The sequence below is a fragment of the Cladophialophora bantiana genome, assembly GCF_000835475.1.
Source record: "Cladophialophora bantiana CBS 173.52 unplaced genomic scaffold supercont1.21, whole genome shotgun sequence".
Taxonomy (NCBI): Eukaryota; Fungi; Ascomycota; class Eurotiomycetes; order Chaetothyriales; family Herpotrichiellaceae; genus Cladophialophora; species Cladophialophora bantiana.
In genome coordinates, this window is record NW_015971595.1 from 755,044 (window position 1) to 775,719 (window position 20,676).

The 20,676-nt window shown below is 51.1% G+C and overlaps 11 protein-coding genes across 11 annotated transcripts; 8 read left to right on the top strand and 3 right to left on the bottom strand.

The window, feature by feature from the left end:
* Nucleotides 1-6: 6 nt before the first annotated feature.
* Nucleotides 7-246, top strand: Z519_11378 (uncharacterized protein; the record flags this gene model as incomplete). The annotated part of the gene is made up of 1 exon (XM_016769090.1): nt 7-246. One exon carries the CDS (start codon nt 7-9, stop codon nt 244-246), a length of 240 nt encoding a protein of 79 aa, XP_016614936.1.
* Nucleotides 247-588: 342 nt separating this feature from the next.
* On the bottom strand, nt 589-1,424 carry Z519_11379 (uncharacterized protein; the record flags this gene model as incomplete). The annotated part of the gene is made up of 4 exons (XM_016769091.1): nt 589-973; nt 1,030-1,133; nt 1,185-1,319; nt 1,404-1,424. 4 exons carry the CDS (start codon nt 1,422-1,424, stop codon nt 589-591), a joined length of 645 nt encoding a protein of 214 aa, XP_016614937.1.
* Nucleotides 1,425-2,624: 1,200 nt separating this feature from the next.
* Nucleotides 2,625-4,414, bottom strand: Z519_11380 (uncharacterized protein; the record flags this gene model as incomplete). The annotated part of the gene is made up of 4 exons (XM_016769092.1): nt 2,625-2,664; nt 2,755-3,734; nt 4,172-4,273; nt 4,397-4,414. 4 exons carry the CDS (start codon nt 4,412-4,414, stop codon nt 2,625-2,627), a joined length of 1,140 nt encoding a protein of 379 aa, XP_016614938.1.
* A 781-nt stretch (nt 4,415-5,195) lies between these two features.
* Nucleotides 5,196-5,955, top strand: Z519_11381 (uncharacterized protein; the record flags this gene model as incomplete). The annotated part of the gene is made up of 2 exons (XM_016769093.1): nt 5,196-5,252; nt 5,308-5,955. 2 exons carry the CDS (start codon nt 5,196-5,198, stop codon nt 5,953-5,955), a joined length of 705 nt encoding a protein of 234 aa, XP_016614939.1.
* Nucleotides 5,956-6,848: 893 nt separating this feature from the next.
* Nucleotides 6,849-7,851, top strand: Z519_11382 (uncharacterized protein; the record flags this gene model as incomplete). The annotated part of the gene is made up of 3 exons (XM_016769094.1): nt 6,849-7,071; nt 7,234-7,653; nt 7,748-7,851. The coding sequence occupies 3 exons, from the start codon at nt 6,849-6,851 to the stop codon at nt 7,849-7,851; spliced, it is 747 nt and encodes a 248-aa protein (XP_016614940.1).
* A 1,630-nt stretch (nt 7,852-9,481) lies between these two features.
* Nucleotides 9,482-10,525, top strand: Z519_11383 (uncharacterized protein; the record flags this gene model as incomplete). Its single annotated transcript, XM_016769095.1, has 2 exons — nt 9,482-10,026; nt 10,078-10,525. 2 exons carry the CDS (start codon nt 9,482-9,484, stop codon nt 10,523-10,525), a joined length of 993 nt encoding a protein of 330 aa, XP_016614941.1.
* A 1,079-nt stretch (nt 10,526-11,604) lies between these two features.
* Z519_11384 (uncharacterized protein) lies at nt 11,605-11,790 on the top strand (the record flags this gene model as incomplete). Its single annotated transcript, XM_016769096.1, has 1 exon — nt 11,605-11,790. One exon carries the CDS (start codon nt 11,605-11,607, stop codon nt 11,788-11,790), a length of 186 nt encoding a protein of 61 aa, XP_016614942.1.
* Nucleotides 11,791-12,524: 734 nt separating this feature from the next.
* Nucleotides 12,525-14,872, bottom strand: Z519_11385 (uncharacterized protein; the record flags this gene model as incomplete). The annotated part of the gene is made up of 3 exons (XM_016769097.1): nt 12,525-12,763; nt 12,890-14,483; nt 14,531-14,872. 3 exons carry the CDS (start codon nt 14,870-14,872, stop codon nt 12,525-12,527), a joined length of 2,175 nt encoding a protein of 724 aa, XP_016614943.1.
* Nucleotides 14,873-15,426: 554 nt separating this feature from the next.
* Z519_11386 (uncharacterized protein) lies at nt 15,427-16,602 on the top strand (the record flags this gene model as incomplete). Its single annotated transcript, XM_016769098.1, has 1 exon — nt 15,427-16,602. The coding sequence occupies one exon, from the start codon at nt 15,427-15,429 to the stop codon at nt 16,600-16,602; it is 1,176 nt and encodes a 391-aa protein (XP_016614944.1).
* A 1,334-nt stretch (nt 16,603-17,936) lies between these two features.
* Nucleotides 17,937-19,230, top strand: Z519_11387 (uncharacterized protein; the record flags this gene model as incomplete). The annotated part of the gene is made up of 2 exons (XM_016769099.1): nt 17,937-18,463; nt 18,522-19,230. 2 exons carry the CDS (start codon nt 17,937-17,939, stop codon nt 19,228-19,230), a joined length of 1,236 nt encoding a protein of 411 aa, XP_016614945.1.
* A 617-nt stretch (nt 19,231-19,847) lies between these two features.
* On the top strand, nt 19,848-20,550 carry Z519_11388 (uncharacterized protein; the record flags this gene model as incomplete). Its single annotated transcript, XM_016769100.1, has 3 exons — nt 19,848-19,913; nt 19,975-20,220; nt 20,284-20,550. 3 exons carry the CDS (start codon nt 19,848-19,850, stop codon nt 20,548-20,550), a joined length of 579 nt encoding a protein of 192 aa, XP_016614946.1.
* Nucleotides 20,551-20,676: the final 126 nt, after the last annotated feature.

The window sequence follows — 20,676 nt, forward strand, 5'->3', positions numbered from 1 at the left end:
ATAAAAATGGAGATCAAGGGAAAATGGATAGACGTCATTGGCTTCCCCACACTCTTAGACTTTGATCTCCTCATTCTCGGATCAGCCACCCCCGTCATTGAGGATTCAAAAAAAGCAGGGCAAGGCCGTGCAGCCCCGTATGAGGCTGGGCAACTGGGCCGCTTTGGCCACTCCGCTCGGCAGATGTTCTTTGACGGACCGCTTGCTCCGATGGCCACTCTCGAAAACAACTCGAAAACAACCTAGAAGATTGAATCGAGAAGCATCCTGCTTGAGCTGATGGAACCCAAAGCGCCATGAGTGTGCTGGCCGCGTACGCATCAAACAGTTAAATCTATTTTCCTATGACCACCTTCAGCAGATAATAATCCAACCCAACCTTCTCACCTGTCAGGTCCGGTGAAATGCCCCGTCCATGGTTTGTCTTCCTTTGCCGCCTTCCAGCAATTTTTACTCAGTACTTTCCCTACAACCATTCGAGTTCGAGACCTGCATCCGCAAGCAAACGCTTTAGCTTCCAAGCACAACACCGGAATATCTTCGTGCTAGGGTCGAGCTTGACAGATGGGTGGTGCATTGGCTGGTGCTTCAGTTGCTCTTCTTGTCGCCACCGCTAGGGTTCAGTTGGTTGTACTTGACGCTCAGTTCGTCATATTCCCTTTGCAGACCCTGCGCTTGGCTTTTCATTGCCTCCAGTTCTTTATCCTTCTTGTTGAGCTGCTTCTTGAGTTCACCAATCTGATCGGCCCGGTACTCTTCGCTGAGTTTCTCTCCTTCTTTGCCACCGGCGCGCTTGTCTCCTTCGTACATCTTGACCTTCTCCTCGAGGCGAAGGACATCAAGGATCATGCCGTAGGTGCGGTTGAGGATCAGGGACAGGAAAAGGGTGAAGCCGGTCAGGTACATGTTGCGTTGAGAATAGAACTTGCGGGCTTGGACCTCCATCCGCTCCGAACCCATTGCAGCCGCTCGCCTGTTTTTGATCAGTCATGATCGTCGAGGAGGCCGACGTGCGGTCATGTGACATACCCTGCACCAGAGGTGTCCTTCGAAAAAGCTGCCATTTCAACCTGGACACGGTAGACTCTGTTGACACTGTCGAGGAACAAGATGAGAATGAAGATGAAGGTGATCTTGCGGACTGTCAGTCAAATAAAGTCGTTTCTGCTGAACTCGCAGCATACCTTCATTCCATATTGGATCTTAGCCACAATTGGACTTTCAGAGATGAAGTTGAACATTTTTCGCTTGATTGTGAATGGCATGGGGACGATGAGGGCCAGAAACAAGACCATCTCCGCCACCAGGAGCACGAAAACCTACATTAGAAGGTCAGCATCAGTGGTCACAGGTCGCAGCCATCCGGTATCACAGGTAGGATAGAAGAACGAGGGCTGACCAACCAGGCTGTAGTAGAGCGTCATGTTTGCGGTTTAGGTCCGATCCAGGGAGGTCTGCCTTCAATGGCAAGAGAATCAGGGAGATTGGAAGGACAATGTCAAGGAGCAGAGGGTGCAGACACAGATTAAAGTCACAGGCAATTTAGATGCAGTGCTTGGGGAACAGAGAGGACATGAATTCAAGTTGGCCCAGACAATAAATAAAGGCCAGAGTCTGCAGGCGACAATCTGTGGGCCGATTTTGTTGCGTCACTGAGTGACCTTGGTTGACCCAAGGCGCAGGTGGTCGTCAGCTGCTATTACAGCGACAACTCAAGAACTGTTCCTGTCACGCGTCATAACTGCACAACCCGAGCTGCATGTTCCGACGAGGAAATGGCCACGGTGGTCGGTTTTCTACGTTAGCGCAGTTTTGCCCTCAATGCAAACAGAGAGGCACTACGGTGATCATTTTACAAAGTCAAATCCAGGTTCGCATTCCTTTCAGCTTGACGATCAAACTTGTGCCAGGAACTAGGCATGAATATCACAAGTTAGTGGAATTGCATAGTCTTAAACAGATTGAGACTTTTTTTGTTCCTAAATCGTGAAAAATGGAATCGGCTCTCTGTGCTTTGCAGAAACTAGCAATCCTGTAGCTCTACGTCCGAGGCCATTATGCCAGCTGTCACTGCCAGACGAGACTTTTGGCTTTCACTACCCATCCCTCGTAATATGTGCAGATAGGCTCATTCATCTTCGGACTCCTTAGCTTCATTTTAGTAAAAGCCATCCTTCCGGCCCAACCTGTCAAAATGAGAAACAAATCTTCAAAGCGCCCAGCAGAGCACTGCACAGCCAATACTCCGACGAGCAGCAGAAACAAGAAATGGTAACGGTGTCCATCAGCCACTTGCCCATCCCGCTGAACTTGGGCCCATTTCGTTCCGCATCGCGTCGATCTCGATTTCCAGGTATGCCAGCAAGACTCGGGAGAACGCCGTGCGTCATCAGAAAATTGACAAAAATGTGGCTGACATGACCCATAGTCGGATTGATATGGTGCTTTGTTGTCCGATCTGGATTGTGCAGCCATTATTTCATATTCACATTGCCATTGTATGATGAAAGAGGATTTGTTTGCGTTTTAGAGGCTTTGGCAAGCAGTAAGGTGTCTTAATGCTTGATTGCATTCGACTCGGCGGGGTGCTCACGGAGCAATGCTTCAAGTCGTCCGCTCTGTCCTTACCATTCGAATTCGCCTTGGCCCTTGTGGAAAACGTACCTGTTTCCGAAACAAGTCAGCATCGCAACACCGCCTCACCCCGAAAGCTAGGAATGAAATGAAGAACAGGGGGGAACTGGCAGGACTTACTCATTACCCTCGACGCGCAAAATACCGTCTTTGAGGGTACACTTCCACTTATTCTTAACACGCTGGACCTTATCGTAGGTACACAGCATGACTTGATCCGTATTCTCGCCATTCTCCTCGTTTGCGGCCAGGTCATCAGGATCGTCCAGATCGGAGTTGATGGCATCCTCATCGTCATCCCCATCATCATCACCTGTCGCGTCGCCTTGTGCGCGGCCGATGCTTGTGTTGTTGGTGCTGCCCTCTGATGCGAAAAGGGTCTTTAGGTTTCGAGCCATGGCTCTGTTTGGGGTATTGCGTTCATCGAGTGCCATCAGAAGACCACCACCTTCGAGTTCTTGCTGCTTGGTCTGGAAATGGGCACGCATCAGACCATCCCCTTCAGCACCACGTGCAGCGGCGAATGCTTTTCGTCGAGCATATTCGGTTTCCCAACCATCACGAGTATCGCACGATCCATCGGTTTGACTTGCATTAACGGCAGCTTGGGGTTGAGGTTTGATGTCAGCGGTATAGTCCTGAATGTCGGCGAACCCAGAGTTAGCCTCTTCCTGCTTGATGTAGTTGCTTGAAGGAGCGGTGGATTGTTGCATGGGTGCACGAGGTGGGTTGCCGGATTGAAGTTGCGCAATCTGAGGGCCTGCTCGTTGACCAAAACTCTGGTGAAGATTCATGATCGCTCGATCGCGAGCTGTCAAGGGTTGGCCCTGTTGGAATGAAGGAGCCTGATAAGGCTGAGGAGGAGGGGGGGCTTGCTGAGCCGGAAAGGAGGGAGCACTATTTTCGGCCTTGATCTGAGGCGCTGGAGGAGCGGCCTGTTGAGATGGTGGAGTGCTGACAGTGGTTCCATTACTCGGGAGAGTTTGAGGGGTCGGCTTCGCGCTGCTGGGAACGACGCTCTGCTCCTTGATGGCAGGGGCTGGAGGAGGATCCCATGGAAGCTGCGCGACCTTGAGACCAGAGAGCTTCTTCTGCCATTCCTGCAGAGGGACTTCGTCAGTATACCAACCACAGCGCCGCGCTAAAATAGAGACGGGCGTTGTGGCGAAAACCAAAAGTGGAATAGTGGAAAACAAGTGGGTGGGCTGATGGTGGTTCGCAGGCGCAGCGGTGGCGTTCAGGGCGTATAAAAAGAGGCTATGAGTCAGGGAAGGGGGTGCCCTCAAGAACCTTCCGATCCCCGCCTCGCCCGCCGCCTTCGCCCTCGCTCGCCCTCACTCGCCCTCACTCGCCCTCAGTGCCCTGCCGTCTGCCTGCGACAATCCCGCAGTCCCTTGCCAACGCGAATGGATTCCTTATCTTCGTCTTCGCCGATGTATCTCTTCTTTGGCACAATATGCTGAGGTCGATGAGGACAATCTTTGGCAATGGATGCAATACATGATCATGCGCATTTGATGGTAGGAAATGGACTTACCGATTTCAGCAGTTCAAGAGTCGCCAGCTCAACACCGCCTTCCTCGAAGTCTTGCCGTGACGCCTCGCAGACATCATTTATGACTTTCGCATAGACATCGCCCTGGTTCAGGTGACATGGTTAGCCTGTGATGGAGACAACAGGGACTGCGCTTGACAAAGTGAGGTTCTTTGTCCAGGCAAGTAGAGAGGCTGAGCCCGGCAGGGAAGATCACTAGATACGTACTACCGAAGTTTTGGACATGATGCGGCGGCGATGAGCGTGATACCGTTCGAGCTTTGTCTGGCCTTCAAGCCTATCAATGCGCCGGTCCCTGAAACTTGAAGGTGTCGAACGTAGATGTCGGAGTAATGAGGACGAAGTGTCGACAACCGTGAAGTTAAGCAAGAGTGACAGAGCCGCTAGGCTGACGAGGTCGGATTCTCAGTGCAGTTCACCTGTCACTAGACATTTGCAGGACGTCTAAGGAATCCCAGAATCTTCTTCAAGTAAATTCCAAGAACTGCAAAACAATGTGAGGCTGATCTAATGTGATGGAATGTGAGGTGGTGAATAAGGCATGATGGCAAGTTCACAAGAGCAAGTGAAGAGATGACCCCGTCGCCCGCAAACTAAGGCTTGGCTTGACCTGGTGAGCCACTAGGTGGTGGGCGGTGGCACCCTGCTTGGGGTGGCGCCAGGGCAGTAGGCTAAGGGGCGAGGGGGCCCAGGGCGAGAGGACTCACACTTAACCATCGTGCCTCCTGTAGTCATTGGCTCCCTTGTTCAGCGGCTCTGCCCCAGTGATGAACTTCCCTCCGAGTTCCAGCGACTTAACCCTCAACTGCCCCCAACTGCCTCAACTCTGAATACCTTCAACCTGTCAAACAGGCATTTCATCCAAAAAACCTTCCCTGTGAGAGAGCTTCGCTGGGCACTTTAGAACCACTTCATCTTTCTTCCTTAAGAGATAGTTCTTGCAAGCCTCTCGCACATTGAGACACCCTTATCTACATCGTTGATCTGCCTCCGTTTGCCTACCACCATGGCTTTTAGACCCGCCCTCATTGTAGTTGATATGCAAAACGACTTTTGTCCTCCTGTACGGACAGCCTCTGCGATACCTCTGTACTCATCCTTAACGCTAACAAGCATAGGATGGTTCGCTTGCGGTCTCAGGAGGCCGGGACATTGTGTCACTGATCAACAGGCTCCTTGATTCACCACACTTCGTCTTGAAAGTGGCAACCCAAGACTGGCATCCAGCTAACCATATTTCTTTTGCGGCGAATCATCCTGCTCCAAACAACACACCCTTTGAGTCTTTTGTCACAGTGCGCAACCTCGTTGGCAACAACCCGAACGAGACAATGCAGCAAAGATTGTGGCCCATCCACTGTGTTCAGGGTACCAAAGGGGCGGAGATCATTCCAGAACTTGACGTCTCCAATGTACGCTTCACCGTCCAAAAGGGCCAGGACTCCCGGGTGGAAATGTACTCTGCCTTCTCGGACTCCTTTGGTAACCTGACCTTTGGTGCTGGAGGTGTAAGTCATGACCTTGCCCAAGAACTGGCTGCTGAGCATGTATCCCACGTCTATGTTGTTGGCCTGGCTGGAGACTATTGTGTCAAAGACACCGCTCTTGGATCGGCAAAGGCCGGCTTCACCACATATGTGATAGAAGAAGCCCAAAGATGTGTGGACCCCAGCACGTGGTCCGATGTCAAGGGTGCTTTAGCACAAGGCTCTGTGGATGTGGTCAGCATTGACAGTGACGAGGTTCGGCGTGTTCTCGGCCCTTGAAGTCCATCAAGTCACATCAATCCCAAGACGACAGTGTGAAAACAGTATGATGCTCAGTTCTGATGTCTTCACATGCTAATCTGGTCAGATAACGAGCTGCATTCGGAATGAATCAATCTCTTCAACGTGTGCTGGCGTTTGCTAGTCTCCTCGGTATATAAATTTATTGATTTGACGACATTCTCAAGCACTCGGGCTAGCGTCAAGGCTCAGGAGAATAACCCGTCAGTATCACAACTTGCCCGCCTCGCGGGCCTCCGTGTCTTCACCCAGGCACGGAACTCGTATACCTGCTAATCCCCGAGGCAATCCGTGGCCAAGATATACATGGTATGACTCGCAGAAGCCAACTATCTCCTGCCGTTCGTATGTGCCAGGGGGAGCGGGTCTAAGGGCTTGAAGGACGTCGTCCAGCACATGAGAGAGCACAATCCACAAGAGTCTCCGGGGTGGACGAACTGGGATGTTATCTGATGGAGGCGGGGACGCAAAAACCGACATCTGGATGATTCCACTCTTGTGTTGTCCTATTGAAAAGAGGAGGTCGTGTCCCTCACGAGTCATTCGATTGCAAACATGCTCTTCCCATTAAGCGCATAGGTGCACCGCAATTACAATAACTGGCATCCATGATTCGGCCATGGTCGACATCCATAATCGAATAGATTCAAACCACCGGTTGGGGACGATCTGAGGACGGAGAGATCTTTTAAAACGATGTAAGTCGGCCAATCATGCGCAGCCATTAGTCCCGCGATCAATGTTACACTCTTCCGTAGCATTTTCTTGTCTACGCCTCGTGTCCCAGATCCAACTTTGCATATTTGCAAAAGAATACACGTTACCAAGTACATTTTTGAAGAGTGGTGGATCAGATTCAGATTGTGGAGGAAATGCCGCATTCAGTCCATCCCACGCCACGGGAGAATACGCCAGCCCCGGGAAAAGTGCTCGATCTATCAAAACTTTGGTGGAATATCAATGTTCCGAAGGAGCAATGGACGGAGGAGTGTCCGCCTTATTTGCTCGGCCAGAGCGAGAAGAACATTGGGATCCTGAGCCGCAAAGACGAAGATTTTAAGAGATATACTTGGCAACAGGTCGAGGAACTAGTTCGTAAGTCTGCCCTGTCATGAGCACGGAAGCGGTTATGATTACAGTGGGAAGACGGCCGTGAAGTTCCAACCACGGCAAACATATTGGATGGAGGGGTTTATAAAGCTGGATGAAGACAGGCCCGGCTACGATCATGACATCTAACACTTCCTGTTGCGTAAGGGACAAACAATATCCACCACTTCCATCGGCCCTCAAGCCAACTCCGTGGTTACCTTGCTTACACGTACCATCTCAAGAAGACTTACGGCTCTGTTCTCTCATACATCCAACAACATCGTCTCGGTTGGCCCACCATCACCCCTAGCGGGGACGCACCGTTCAGCAACCCTTCCGATTATAAGATTTTATACAACGACTGGCCTTACTTTGTCGAGGAGGGGATCAAACATCTTGTTGTATGGACGAAATTTCAGATCGACGAGGACGAAGAGACGGGAGAGGTGACTCGGGAGGCGGAGAGGCAGATTGACGAGTTCATCCGAAGGACGTTTTGTGAGGGGGAAGCTGGGAAGAAGATGGAGAGGGAGAAGATTGTATGGTTTAAGAACTGGAAGAGCTTGAAGAGTGTGCATGCGTTAGGTAAGTTGAAATTATCCCGAGAGCGAGGGTGAGGAAACAGTCGAGAATGAGGTGATGATTATGAGTGATTGTGCCTAATTCATGAGTCCCACAGAACACTTCCATGTCATGCTTTATAAACCCCCAGAGGTACTTGTTGATGTTGTTACGCAGGGAGATCGGCCTACATGCGAAAGCTGGATGGCAACGACGAGCTAAATCAACGAGAGCGGACTCTGTGTAGCTTGGCTGTTCAGTCCATCGCATTCCGTTGGCTGCGAGGAACCCATTCGCGAACATAGAATAAAGTAGTGGGAAAGGATAGAATACCGGGAGCCCAGCCTGTTCATTATTAGAAGCCATAGATATGAGGTCCCAACCCGAAGTTTTGCTCAAGACGGGAACTCGGAAATATTTGTGGCCGGATCGCGGTGTGCGAAATGTGCGCTGTTCCCTTTTTCTGCAGCACGCGGGATGACGCAGCATTTTTGCTTTTGTCCAGGTCACTCTTGGTCACTCACAGGTCACCAGTGTCTCCACTTGTGCTCACCAACCCGCTGCACCAAGCGGTGCCTTGTCCAGTGGTGAATGGTTCGCATGCGCAGTTAGAAACTAGAAACTGCAAATTCCCATCGGAACGGAAAACAAGGCTTCTTTTTCAGATCCTCTGCTCATTCTGCCAGCTGTGCCACCGAAATCCCTGGCCCGGTTGTCACTGACCTCTTCACTCTGTCTCCTCCACTGCCTCAGTTTAGCATTGGACTGTGTGGCTTCCAAAGCTATTCGTATCTGTCAAGCAAGAGACCGACTGCCCTCTCGCCCCGCCAGATCCGACCCCCCGACGACGTCATATAACAACCCAACCAATTCCTCGCTCTACCAACCGCACCCCTTCCACAGACAGAGACCTCGCTGGTGAATGAGGGTGCACAATGGACAAAATGAAGCACTCGTTGGGAGGAGCGCTGCGGAATCGCAGCGAGTCGAAAAGTATACTGAGCCCCTCGATGTGCGGGCATTTTGTTAGGCTGACTCGAAAATCTAGGCGCTCGCTCTTCCTCAGAGGATCAACGAGAAGCCACCGATGAGGATACTATGGTGATCGAGCCCGAGCAGGGAAACAGTAGGGTCTACCCTTCAAGACCTGAACGGAAGCCGGTGCTGACCACCCAAAATAGTCCTTTTACACATCATTGCACAATTGCGCCCCGGGGCCGATCTGTCCAGAATTACCCTCCCGACCTTTATCCTCGAAGAAAGATCGATGCTGGAAAGAATAACGAAGTAAGATGTTCTCTGAAGAAATAGACATGGCCGGTTCAGAGCTCACGGGTGCCCACAGTTTCATGGCCCATCCTGATACACTGCTCGGGATGCCCTTAATTGACGACCCGATCGAACGATTTGTCTCGGTGGTCAGATTTTACCTTAGTGGGTGGCACATCAGACCTGCGTACGATACCGCCCAATGCCAAATTAGACAGAGGATGCTGATTATTTCCTAGTGGTGTCAAGAAGCCCTTGAATCCAATTCTTGGGGAGACATTTACTTGCTGGTGGGAATATCCGGACAAGACACGAGGCTACTACATCGCTGAGCAGACGTCGCACCATCCGCCCAAGTCGTCGTATTTCTTCATGGCACCGCACCACCATATTCGCGTTGATGGTACTTTGAAACCACGTAGCAAGTTCCTGGGCAATTCGGCCGCTAGCATGATGGAAGGCATATCGTATTTGAGATTTACAAACAGAGGAAAGACCAAGGGTGGTGAAAAGTAGTATGTTTGAACTGTCCAATCGCGCCAGAGGCGCTTCTAACTGCTGCAGCATCCTAACACAACCCAATATGTATGCCCGGGGAATTCTTTTCGGCAAGATGAAGTACGAATTGGGCGACCATTCCTACGTCCGATGTCCAGAAACTGGGCTGGCGGCGGACATCGAATTCAAAACCAAGGGCTGGGTCGGAGGTACCTACAATGCCATTGGAGGGTCCATCAGAAACGAGCGGACGGGGGAAGTTCTTTATGAACTGTCAGGATTTTGGTCCGGAGAGATGATCATCAAGGACACCAAGACTGGACAAAAAAAGACGCTTTTTGATGCCACCCATGCCAAACACGCTCCACCTTTGACACGGCCACTCGAAGAACAGGGAGAACGCGAATCCCAAAAGCTTTGGAAGTCGACAGTACAGGCAGTGCATGTGAGAGACCATGAAGCTGCTACAACCGAAAAAGCAAAAATCGAAGATCGCCAGAGAGAAGAGGCTAAACGGAGAGAAGAATTGGGTGTTGAGTGGAAACCCAAACTGTTCCGAAGAGTGGATTCTCGACCCGGAGGCTGCGAAGAAGGCGAGGAAGATCTGGAGTGGATTATAAATGCTCACCTGTGAGACTTCACCCTGCTCTGCTCTTGTTATTGACTAACAGATCTCGTCAGGGATCCAAAGATCGGTCCACAAGAACTAGTGGAGCGGATTCTCTCGATAGCTCCTATACTTCCTGGCCAAGTTGAAATTTCTGAACAAGACACGAGGCGTTACTCTCATCATCATCATCCTCATCACACAGACGAATCTCACGCAGCAGCGGGGCATTCTGACCATGTTCACCTGCACGCCTCGGACAACCTGATCGATTTCGATTCACGGCCACCAAGCACAGCACCGCCGGAGAACCATGCCACACAGCACATCTCACAACCGCAACAGACCGCACAACAAAAGACGGCAAATTTGATGGATGATGACAATGACTTGTCACACATGAACAATCAAATCTCGAAAATGAACATCCATGCAGCAATGGTGCCGGAGGGCAAGAAGCCGCTGAGGAGGGCCGACACTGACACTAGCGAAGTCGATGTGTTTGTTGATGCAGAAGGCTGAGGACCAAAATTGGAAGATGTTGAGCGAGAGATATGCTTTGGCCGGACCGTGTCTTTCAACAAACTCGGAGGGAGGAGCTAGATAACCCTCCTCACTTCCACTGGCACACAATCTCCATGACGACAGGGATATAGAGAGACAATGGTCAGAACTGTACAAGGCTGGCGGGCGTTAACAGCGTGTGCTAGAGCGCATCCTCAGAAGAAGCACAAGACCCCTAATGCATTTTATGAAGGTTGTTTTGGTCTGCAGGTAGCTTTATGAGCTCTTGACCTCCGACTTTGGGAGCTCTGCGACGTACCTGCATCCACAAAGTCCGAATATTGCCGAAGCCCGAAGGGCGACTTAGCAAATCAAATGAGGGGAATTAGCTCGTGCCAATGCTAGCCGTGGCGCCTAAGCCTCTCTAGGCCAAGCGGCTTGTGGAGGATAAGGACCTTGGGGGGACTTGGGGACAATCAGCAGGTGCGGGGAAGCCCAGGGGCCCTTGGTGACCCTGGCACTCGCCAACCTCGCTGCCTGCCGCCCAAAACAAAGTCTCCGGCACACCGGTAACTGCAAAACGTTTCATGTGAAGGCCCTTGGACAGGAGGGAAGGTGCCATTTGCTGGTGGCAATGGGGGACAATGCAGTTACTTGGTACGAGTATAATAACCGGCGCACCAACTCCGGTTCAATTCCATCTTCACCTCCTTCCCATCACCCATCGCCGAGACAACATCTTCTTTTCTCCCCTATATGCTACTCTCTAACTCTCCACTCTTCATTTAGTCTGCAAAACCCGCCCTTTGATTAGGCGTTCCGGCGATTGATACTTCACCGCACCAACTCGTCGCCCTCGCCTCTACCAGAGTTTGAGCGAAGACATTGCCGAGTTCTCACCCCGACTTGCTTTACAACTGTGCACGACGAGCCTTGACTTCTACCAGACGTGCACACTTGCACGGGCCGCAGTCAAACCCATCTACGCTCCTGCAACCAAAAACGACAGACTCCCGCCTACCAGCCCATCAACGCCTATAACAACCCCTGGGATAGCTCTTCGACCCCACCTCATAAAACAACAACAAGCCGCAATAATGCAGACCCGCACAATTCTCGGCGTCGGCGCCATTCTGGGTGTCGGCGCATTGGCTGTGACCCAACTGTCCTTCCAATCCCAGGACCGCCAGTACAAGAGAACTCTCCAGTACATGCATGATGGCAGGGAGAAGATCCAGGAGCGCATGAATCAGATGGCGAATACCGTGACAGGGAAGAAGTAGAATTAAGGAAGAAGGAAGAAGGGGCAGGGATACAAGACTAGCGGAATGTCGGAATGTGATGATTGAGGGGGCATCTATCCCATAGCAAATACAACCAAGTCGGGGATGGGGGGCCGAGTATGTTGTGTATGTACCAGGAAGCTGGAGAGCGTTCGACCCGAGTGTTAGGACTGTTATCGAGTCGGAGGAGCTGCTGCTACGTCCATAGAACATTCATCAGCAATGTAGCATAATTTTGAACCGCGAAGTTCAAGTCAATTCAAGACAAGGTCACATCAAAAACGTCGACAATATGGGGCCTGTCACGAATTGAACAGGGCTTGGTCGCTGAGTGATTGCTTGTTTGCTCGTTTGCTTGCTCACCCGCCCGCTTCACTCTATCACGCCCTCATACGGCGCGTTACATACCCCGGTAGACACGGACCCAGACCCAAAAAGATACAGGAACTCGACTAATGTCTCATTCGCCCTCCCGCGTTGTATGAATGGATTCATTCATACCGGACCGATCGAAGACAACGAACGCCGCGTGCCCCCTTGTCCTCGGGCTTTCCAGGATGCCAAAGGACAAGTAGGCAGGCAAGTAAGCTAAGTTGTCACACAGGCATACAAGCAAGTCGTCCCGAGTGTTCGACTTCCCTTAGGGGGTCTGAGGAATGGCATGTCGAGTAGAGCAATGCAACGCAATCGCAACATAGAATTCCCATGAACAATTTTGATTGTGTTTCCCCTGTTCATGAATCCTCATCCTCTGTCTCGGTGTCGGTCTCGGAGGAGTCACTGTCATCGTCGCCCTCGGTGTCGCTGTCATCGTCATCGCTTGCCTCTTCAAACTCATTGCCCTGTGTTTGGGCCACGGGGACCGCTTTCGCATCGGCCGTCGTCGCCAACGTCTTCTTTTTCTTCCTCGATTTCACAGGGGAGCCCGTCAGACCGCCAGATTTCATGGCTTGGAGTTGGCCCGCCAAAGAATCTGTGGTCAAAAAAAAATTGTTAGTATCGACCTTTGTGTGTTCCGTTGTGATGTGGACAGGTTGTTATTGAGATATAAGTTCAGTTTGTGTGTGTGTGGGGGGGGGGGGGGGGGTTGGATGCATACCTTCTTCAGGCTCACTGATATCTTCATCACTCTCCACCACCTCGGCTTCCTTGACGTCTCTCACATCTAATACCACGTCTACCTTCTCGTCTAGACCTATATAACTATCACACACTAAGTGCATGACAAACGGAAAGGCATGGACCTGTGGGGGTGCCTGGAATGAGAACTTCAGCGTGACGACGTTAAAAGTTGGTTTGCCACTGTCGGAATGGAAGATGGGTCGATCGAAACTGGTAAATGTGAAGGGGGGTACAGATATGCGGCCGGTACGTGCTTCTGCGAGGAAGACATGCCATCTGGGAGCATGATCCGCTGCGAAATAGGGCGCATGTGCCAAAGGTGGTTGTACACTCCCTTCTTTGGCATCATCTTCAACGTACGAGCCATCTGGAAGTTTCCTTCTCTTCGACTTCGCTGGTTTTCGACCGCGCAGGGCGTCTACATCCCCTTCATCCGGGTCAATGTCCTCAAGATCCAGGGGGTTAATTGGTGGGATATCCTTTGCTGGTGTACCGGGAGGGATAACGCGGGCTTTGATGACAAGTTGCACGAGTGAGCCGGGCGTCACAACTCGTTCGCCGACCACTTTGAAGAACGCTTTTGCGATGACAAGGTGGGGGATTTGAGCGGAGACCGCCATTGCTTGCTTATACTGCTCGTCCGAGAGGTCCGAGCACAATTGTCTTCGCGCTACAGGTGGGAGGGACATGAACTTCTGAAATGTCATTGGTGTCTTGGAAGATTTCGCAATCCTCTCGGCGATTGCAGGAGTGAAGTTCGGGAGCTGGAGGATGGCTGATGCAGATGGCGGAACAGCTTGAATGATATTCTGAGAGGTGTGGTAGGTTGCTAGGAGTGGCTTCACCACGCCAAATGGTAGGGTGATTGAAGTGAAGGAATTGTTCATTAGGAGAGCTGTAGGCGCGACGTCGAATTTCTCTTTCTCAAGTTCTTGGTCCTCCAGGTCGATCCGAGCCAGGTATGCCCAGAGCAGGGCTAGCGTTTTCCGCCGCACAGGGTCGTCGATGGACTTCAATCGTTCCTTGTCCGTTTCGGTGAGAGCGGAGCTATTGAGGACTTTGCTTTCCACCTTTGCGGCTCCCGCATCACTTCGAGGGCCTTTCAGGTTTTCCTTGAATTCTTGGCCGATACTGGTGGCAGCCACAACGTCGCCTTCCGATAAGTCTTCTTTCCACTCTCGGAATAAATCGCCAGCACTGGCATGGAGGACTTTATCTTTTGTAAGCGCCTGCGTTCCGTACCACCACTTCCCTAGCGTGTAAGGCAGGATGATTCCAAGAAGGATGCCATAGAAGGCCACCACAAACCAGCGATTGCCCTCCTCCACCATCCACTTGGGCAATGCAATGCCGATACTCGTGGACTGCTTCCCATCAGGATTGCCATACTGCAGATAGTTGTTTCTGATCTCTTCGTCTGTTAATGCCTTGTAGGCCTTTGTCATTTCTACCCATCGATTGTTGACATCGTCCATGGTCTCATTCTTGGAGGTATCGGGTTTTGCTTTGTCAGGGTGGAATTTGAGCGACAGTCTCTTGTAAAATTTGTCGATGTCCCGCTCCGATGCGCTCTGCCCAATCGTTAGCATCTAGTGTAGAACCGTGTCCATTCACAAACCCTCGACACGCCCAAGATATCGTACGGATCCCACATCTTAGGCACCGTTCTCTGAGTGACAATGATCAGGTATATCATGTAAGCCATGAAGGCATATCCCGCAACAACCGCTATCATTCTTTTTGTCTTGCGATTCTGCCTCTTACGTCTTCTCCTCTGCATGTCGATAAGATCAACATTTTTGGGTTTGAAGTCTGATTTCACTCGGGATGCGGTCTGCTCGAGATCTGTAGATGGTTTGAGGACGTTGTAAGTGAGAGGTACGGTGATCAAGCCGGCCATGGTCAGCATAAAGAATGGGAAAAATTGACCCTGATCATCGTAGTTGTATTCGGAGGACATGGTGACTTGATCTGAGTGCGCAAGCCGCTTTGGGCTGCGCTGTCAACTGTCCGAGTTGTCGATTCTCGACTAGTGCAGAAGCCCTATTGATCAACGACAATAATCCAGAGGGAAAAGCGCTCAAGGGCAACGAGCGACGAGTGAATAAGGAAAGGAACAATTGGCGCAGAGTGGGAGTGGCTCGCGCATGCCTCTTGACTCCGCAAAAAGTCGAGGCGAGAGGTGGCTTCAACTTTTCTCCAAATCGGGGCTAGCGAGGCTAAGGAATATATTAGACTCAGCCTCGTCTAAAAGGGGGAAAGGGGGAAGGACGACGATCCGGGCCAACTTGCCCAATCGCCCGTCCGCCACATCCATCACTACCCAGTACCAACCAGGCACCCGCATTTTGAAGGTGGCGTCCAACCAGCCCAGTCAACTGTTTTGCTTCATTCAGGCACCAACCCTGTGCGCAGATAAATAACAGCCCCTGGTACTCCGATATCAAGCGCTGGCCTTAGGACTGTTGACAACCTTGTGATTTGCATGTCCGCACTATTCAAGTTGAAGAGACAATGATCGACCATGTTCGCACCCTCGCGATTGAAACACTGTGCGATATCTCTCTCCACAGATCATTCATTCTGCCTGCCTCTGTATTTCCCAATGCTGGGCGGGATCTACGCATCACCTACTCAGACCTTGGATATCATCCAGAAAACCCCCGCAATCTCTCGGCTGACGGCAGTGATGGAGAAGACGAATCAGATCACTGTGTCGTCTTTTTCATCGGTGGTCTCCTAGGTGGCCGTTATACGCTCTGTCGCTCAGCCAACATTGCTCGACGTCTCAAAATCCGCATCCTCGCCATGGATAGACCAGGTCTTGGTGGCTCGACGCCGGTTCCTATAGACCAGCGTGTAGCAGCGCAGGTCGCCGCTGTCCCCGCTCTACTAAGTCACTTGGGTGTCAGACATGTCACGCTAGCATCCCATTCTGGAGGCGCACCCTATCTGTTGGCCACGCTTCTGGCGCATCGCGGCTTGCTGCATCCAAAAAGACCTCATATCGTCTTACTTGCCCCATGGGTTCCACCCAAAGATGGAGGTGCTCCTTTGATGCGGGCGGCTGCGATACTACCGCTTGGGGCAATTGGCAGCTTTCCTTCTTGCGCGAAAGCCATTAATCGTACATTTGCATTCAGCTCAGGAGTGCGCCGGGGACCTTCCAGCAAATTTGCCACTGTTGCGGTGTCCAAGACTGGGGAGAGTGATGAACGACAGAACAGCGAGCAATCCGTGGAGAAAGCTCTTCTGACGGAAATGGGGGAGTTGGTCCAAAAATACATGTTCGCTGAAAATATCGAAGGCTCTTCAGACGATGCACTTCTATTTCTGCGAAAGCACATACAGCCAACAACTGCGGCCGGAGATATGGGGACTGTACAAGGCAAGGACTGGCTTGACCATCGAACTCTTGCCGCTGCGATCGTCGATCAGGAAAACCGCCTACACAGCACTGTCGACTCTGGGAAGCTTCAGATCGACGTGCTGCATTCCGAAAAGGACATCATGATTGGCACCAGTGGATCAAAGCACTTTGATGACTGTTGGGCAAGTGCAATTTCGCCATCTACAGTTACATTCAACCCGAAAATAATGAAGGGCGTTAATCACGACTCTATCCTGGATCCAACCCTCGGAGTCAGTGATATATGGCTCCAAAATGTGGCCCAGCGATGGTACAATTGAATGAACACTTGGAAACCCGTCATACTCGAGGCAGATACAATCAAAATTCCGTTCTGATTCTGACACGCCACAAAAGCCTTTGGGTGTTACCTTTGAGCAGAGGGTGGACGCCGATCCGTTCCATGGTACATTTACCCTCAACCACCATCAAAGTCGAGTTCTGGGACGCTTCAACCCCCTGATCTGACCTGCGCTAGGAACAAGCGGTGAAAATATATTTGATATGAGTCTTACTAGGTCTTCAGTCACGGGTTCAATGGTTAGTGGCGGTGTGAGCATCTCCTTCAGTACAAACAAACTTTACCCTGTTCCATACAGTCAACATTGGTTATAGCCAGCAACGTGAGTTCCGACGCAGGACTAACCGAGAGCCTGAAAGCGTGGCGGGTTCAAACTCATGTGGCACGTCATCACCGAGAAGCTCGTTTTCACGGCAAATTCTAACTTTATCTTCGCATGCAACCTCAATCCAGAATAGGCAAAAGCATACTTGATGTCCAACTAGGCGGCGTTATTTATCCTCTCGCTATATGCTCTGTATAGCTGCCTTGTGTTGAACGTCCCATGGAAACAGGCATATTTAGAAACGAGGCGGATGAGTGTATCAGGTATACTCTTATCCTCGATCGCCCAAGTCTCGAGGTGTTAGAGAACTCCGTTCTTTCACGCGGTTGGGTGTGATGCCGCCAAAGGTGGCACCTCATCTACATTTTTACAACACCACACTATGGGCGCGGACACTATCTAACTCATGCCAATGAGGCCGCGATTTGTATTCTGGGTTGTGGTAGGAAAGGGATCACGATGATCTTGCTACCAGTACATCCTCTGCATCTACAGCTTTTGGTGGTCCGAATTGCCCTGGTCTTCATCTCAATGTAAATGCCGGTCGTGGTGCTAACAATTTTTCCTGTTGCTCCTTCATCAGTCTCAGCCGCTTTCAGTCTCTCGCATCTGAAACGGACAGGATGGCCCAATGATTGTCACTTGGTAAGCAGTAGGCGACCGGTCCGCGACCAATGGAAGCCCGTTGAGAATGCCGGTTGACTCCTTGTCCAAAATATCCTTGCGGGACTCACCGGTTATGAAGTGACGGAAGAGTCTCTCTTTCTGGATTGGTAGCTATGCACAAATGTCAACTAACCCCTGCAAGAACCATGCATAGTCCATGATGAACCCCTTGACGACAAAAATCAAAAAGTCGACTTCCATTGTTCTTGCCTTCTTCTTCTTCTTCTTCTTCTTCTTCTTCTTCTTCTTCTTCTTCTTCTTCTTCTTCTTCTCTCTTCTCTGCGACGGCTCAATAATACCATCCTGACCGACTCATTGCTACTATGGAGATCGTTGGTGCGATTTCCGCTGTTTTAGCTATCGCGGTGGAGTTCGTTCACATTTCCAGAAGGCTTCGTCGCTGCATCCGGTTCCTTGAGTACGCCAAGCGTGATATCAAGGTTATCCACAACGAAGTCGAAGCATTTAGCACCCTTCTCAGCCTGTTTCACAGTACTGTGACGGACGACCGTTTGGCTGACGAAGGCCTGTCCACAAAAATCAAAACGTCCAAAATGACGCAACATATCGTCACGTCAGGGAGGGCAGCCTTGGACAAGATCGAACAAATTTTGCTTCAAGTCGAGCCAATGAGAACCGACAAGGTCTACCCAGCTCACAAGCGATGGATCGCTCGCTGGAAATGGTCCGGGCGGAAGGAAGAATGGATCCCTGTTCAAATTGAACTCAACTCTATCAAGCTGAGCGCCGATCTACTCATATCGATTGTATTTTGCCAGCACCTTGTTCAAAAGCTCGACCAACTACATGCCGAGCAGAAAAATATCCCGAACGAGCTGCTTCAGCAATTGTCTGTCGCCCAACCTCATTAAATCTTTGAGTAAATGGTGAATGCTGACTGCCAACAGATTTCTGTATACAAGCCAGGTCAAAACTTTGGATTCGAGGTGCAGAAGGGCCGTGAAAGAGAGCAGACGAGTGCAATCCCAGCAGGCTCATATGTTGCAAATTGGTCAAGAAATCCTCGCGCTGGCATCTCGTTTAGCCAAATCTCACATTGCGTCGCACCCTGAGCTCGAAACCGTCTTAGATCACAACGGAGTTCCCTCCTTTGCGTCCGGCAAGTCGATAACATCAAGGGATTCTGGTTCGTCTGGTAGCCCCCAGGCACGTCCTTCCACCCGCAGCACCCCAAGGGGCCCTTGTTCGGGACCTTCTTCGGGCCATGTACCAGTTCCTGAAATATCTTCAGATGCCACAGATCGCGCACCTGTCACTGAAATCCCTGCGAATCTTTCGGCTCTTCCATCAGTGGTTGAAATACCGAATCCCGGACAACATGGATCTGGAAGACCTCCAGACCAAGTACTTGCATCGGGAAGATCTAGCATGGGCTCTGAGCTTCTGGGCTCTGAGCTACCATTATCGAGACCGATCCCAGCCGGCGGCGTTCCAACAGCATTGTTTGGGCCACCGGAACCAAGCACACGCCCGTCTAATTTCCGACAGTTAGAGGCAAACTTGGCAGAGCGTCCGGTCATTGTGGATGATGACCGGGGCCTTCGCGAGGAATTCCGTCGCCCAAGGAGGTTGTCAGGATCATCCTATACCAGCTGAGGATTGTGGACTCCGCCGTCATCACAATGCCGCTGAGAATTTGTGCGAGGTAAACTATTCCAACAGCTCTATGCTCATGGCCCCGTGCAAGGGAGGGCCCGCTTGGTCATAAAGTGCTGGCTGGCGTCCAGTTGGGAAATGCGCTGCCTCCGCTTTTCAATTATCTCAATAAATAGGGTGCACCTGTACTGGTCCATATATGTCGTACAACTGCTCGAAATTTGTATTCGAGTATTCCCTGGAAGTTGAATTAGGGGAATTGGGGCTCACCTGCCTGGTTGGCCCAGCACCCCACAAAGCGTTACGCATCACAACCCGCCAAGACCTGAGGGCTGTGTCCAATTTGCAGCAACTGACATCGGTCGGACGTTGTATCCATCAACAAAAGTCATGACCTAAGTCTGTCTTGGTCTGTCATCATGACTTCCCTCCCTGGCCACGTGTCAAATGTATATAGTGGCTGACGATCAGACACGAGACCTTGCAGGACTCATCGACATGCGTCGTCTCAATTCTCAAGTTTACATTCGATCACCTGGATGAAGGCATCCTGTAGAATTGCCTGGAACACGAAAATCAATCCTGTACTTCTTGCTCGCAAACAACGAAGCCGCAGAATGTCATCTCTCCTAGGAAGCAACAAGTTCAATCCAGACACGGATATCCCTGATTTGTATGGCAAGGTAGATATTGCCCCAACTCTCTGAGCAAGAATGAAACACATCCGTGACACCACCGGTCCAGAACTATATTGTCACTGGGGGTAGTGCTGGCGTTGGGTTTGGTATTGCTGCCCATCTGCTGCAGCATCATGCTGGAAGTGCCACAATCCTATCGAACAAGGAGGAACATGCTCAATCCGCACTCGAAGCGCTAAAGGATTATGGGGACGCCAGCAAGGCTCATTGGGTGAAATGCGACCTCGAAGATCTCAAGTTCACGGAGAAGGTTGCCAATGAGTTGGCGAGTTCCTCAGAGAAGCTCGACGGGGTAAGTTTACAGTCACTCGACCGAGATATTTCAGGATGCGTGTGCTAACTCAACTGCTGGCAGCTCGTTCTCAACGCCGGCCTTGGTGTGGGAGTCTACAACGAGACCAAAGACAAACTCGATTCGCATTTCCAAGTTAATCATCTTTCGCAGTTTCTGCTGTTGCTGAAACTTGTTCCCCGATTGCAAAACGCTCCAGGATCCCGTGTGATTTTCGAGTCATCAGAGCTACACCGTGGTGCTGACGCCGATGTGCAATTCGAGAACGAAGCCGAGATCAATCGGGACATTGGGCCCACCAAACTCTACAATCGAACTAAACTTGCTTAGACCGTGACCATGCGGGCCCTCCAGCGCCGAATTGATGCCGGCCAGCTCGGCTTCGAACTAGGTCAAAAAATCTATTGTTAGACACAGCCTTGAGGAAACCCGGTTACGAGTTGCATTGGCGCGACT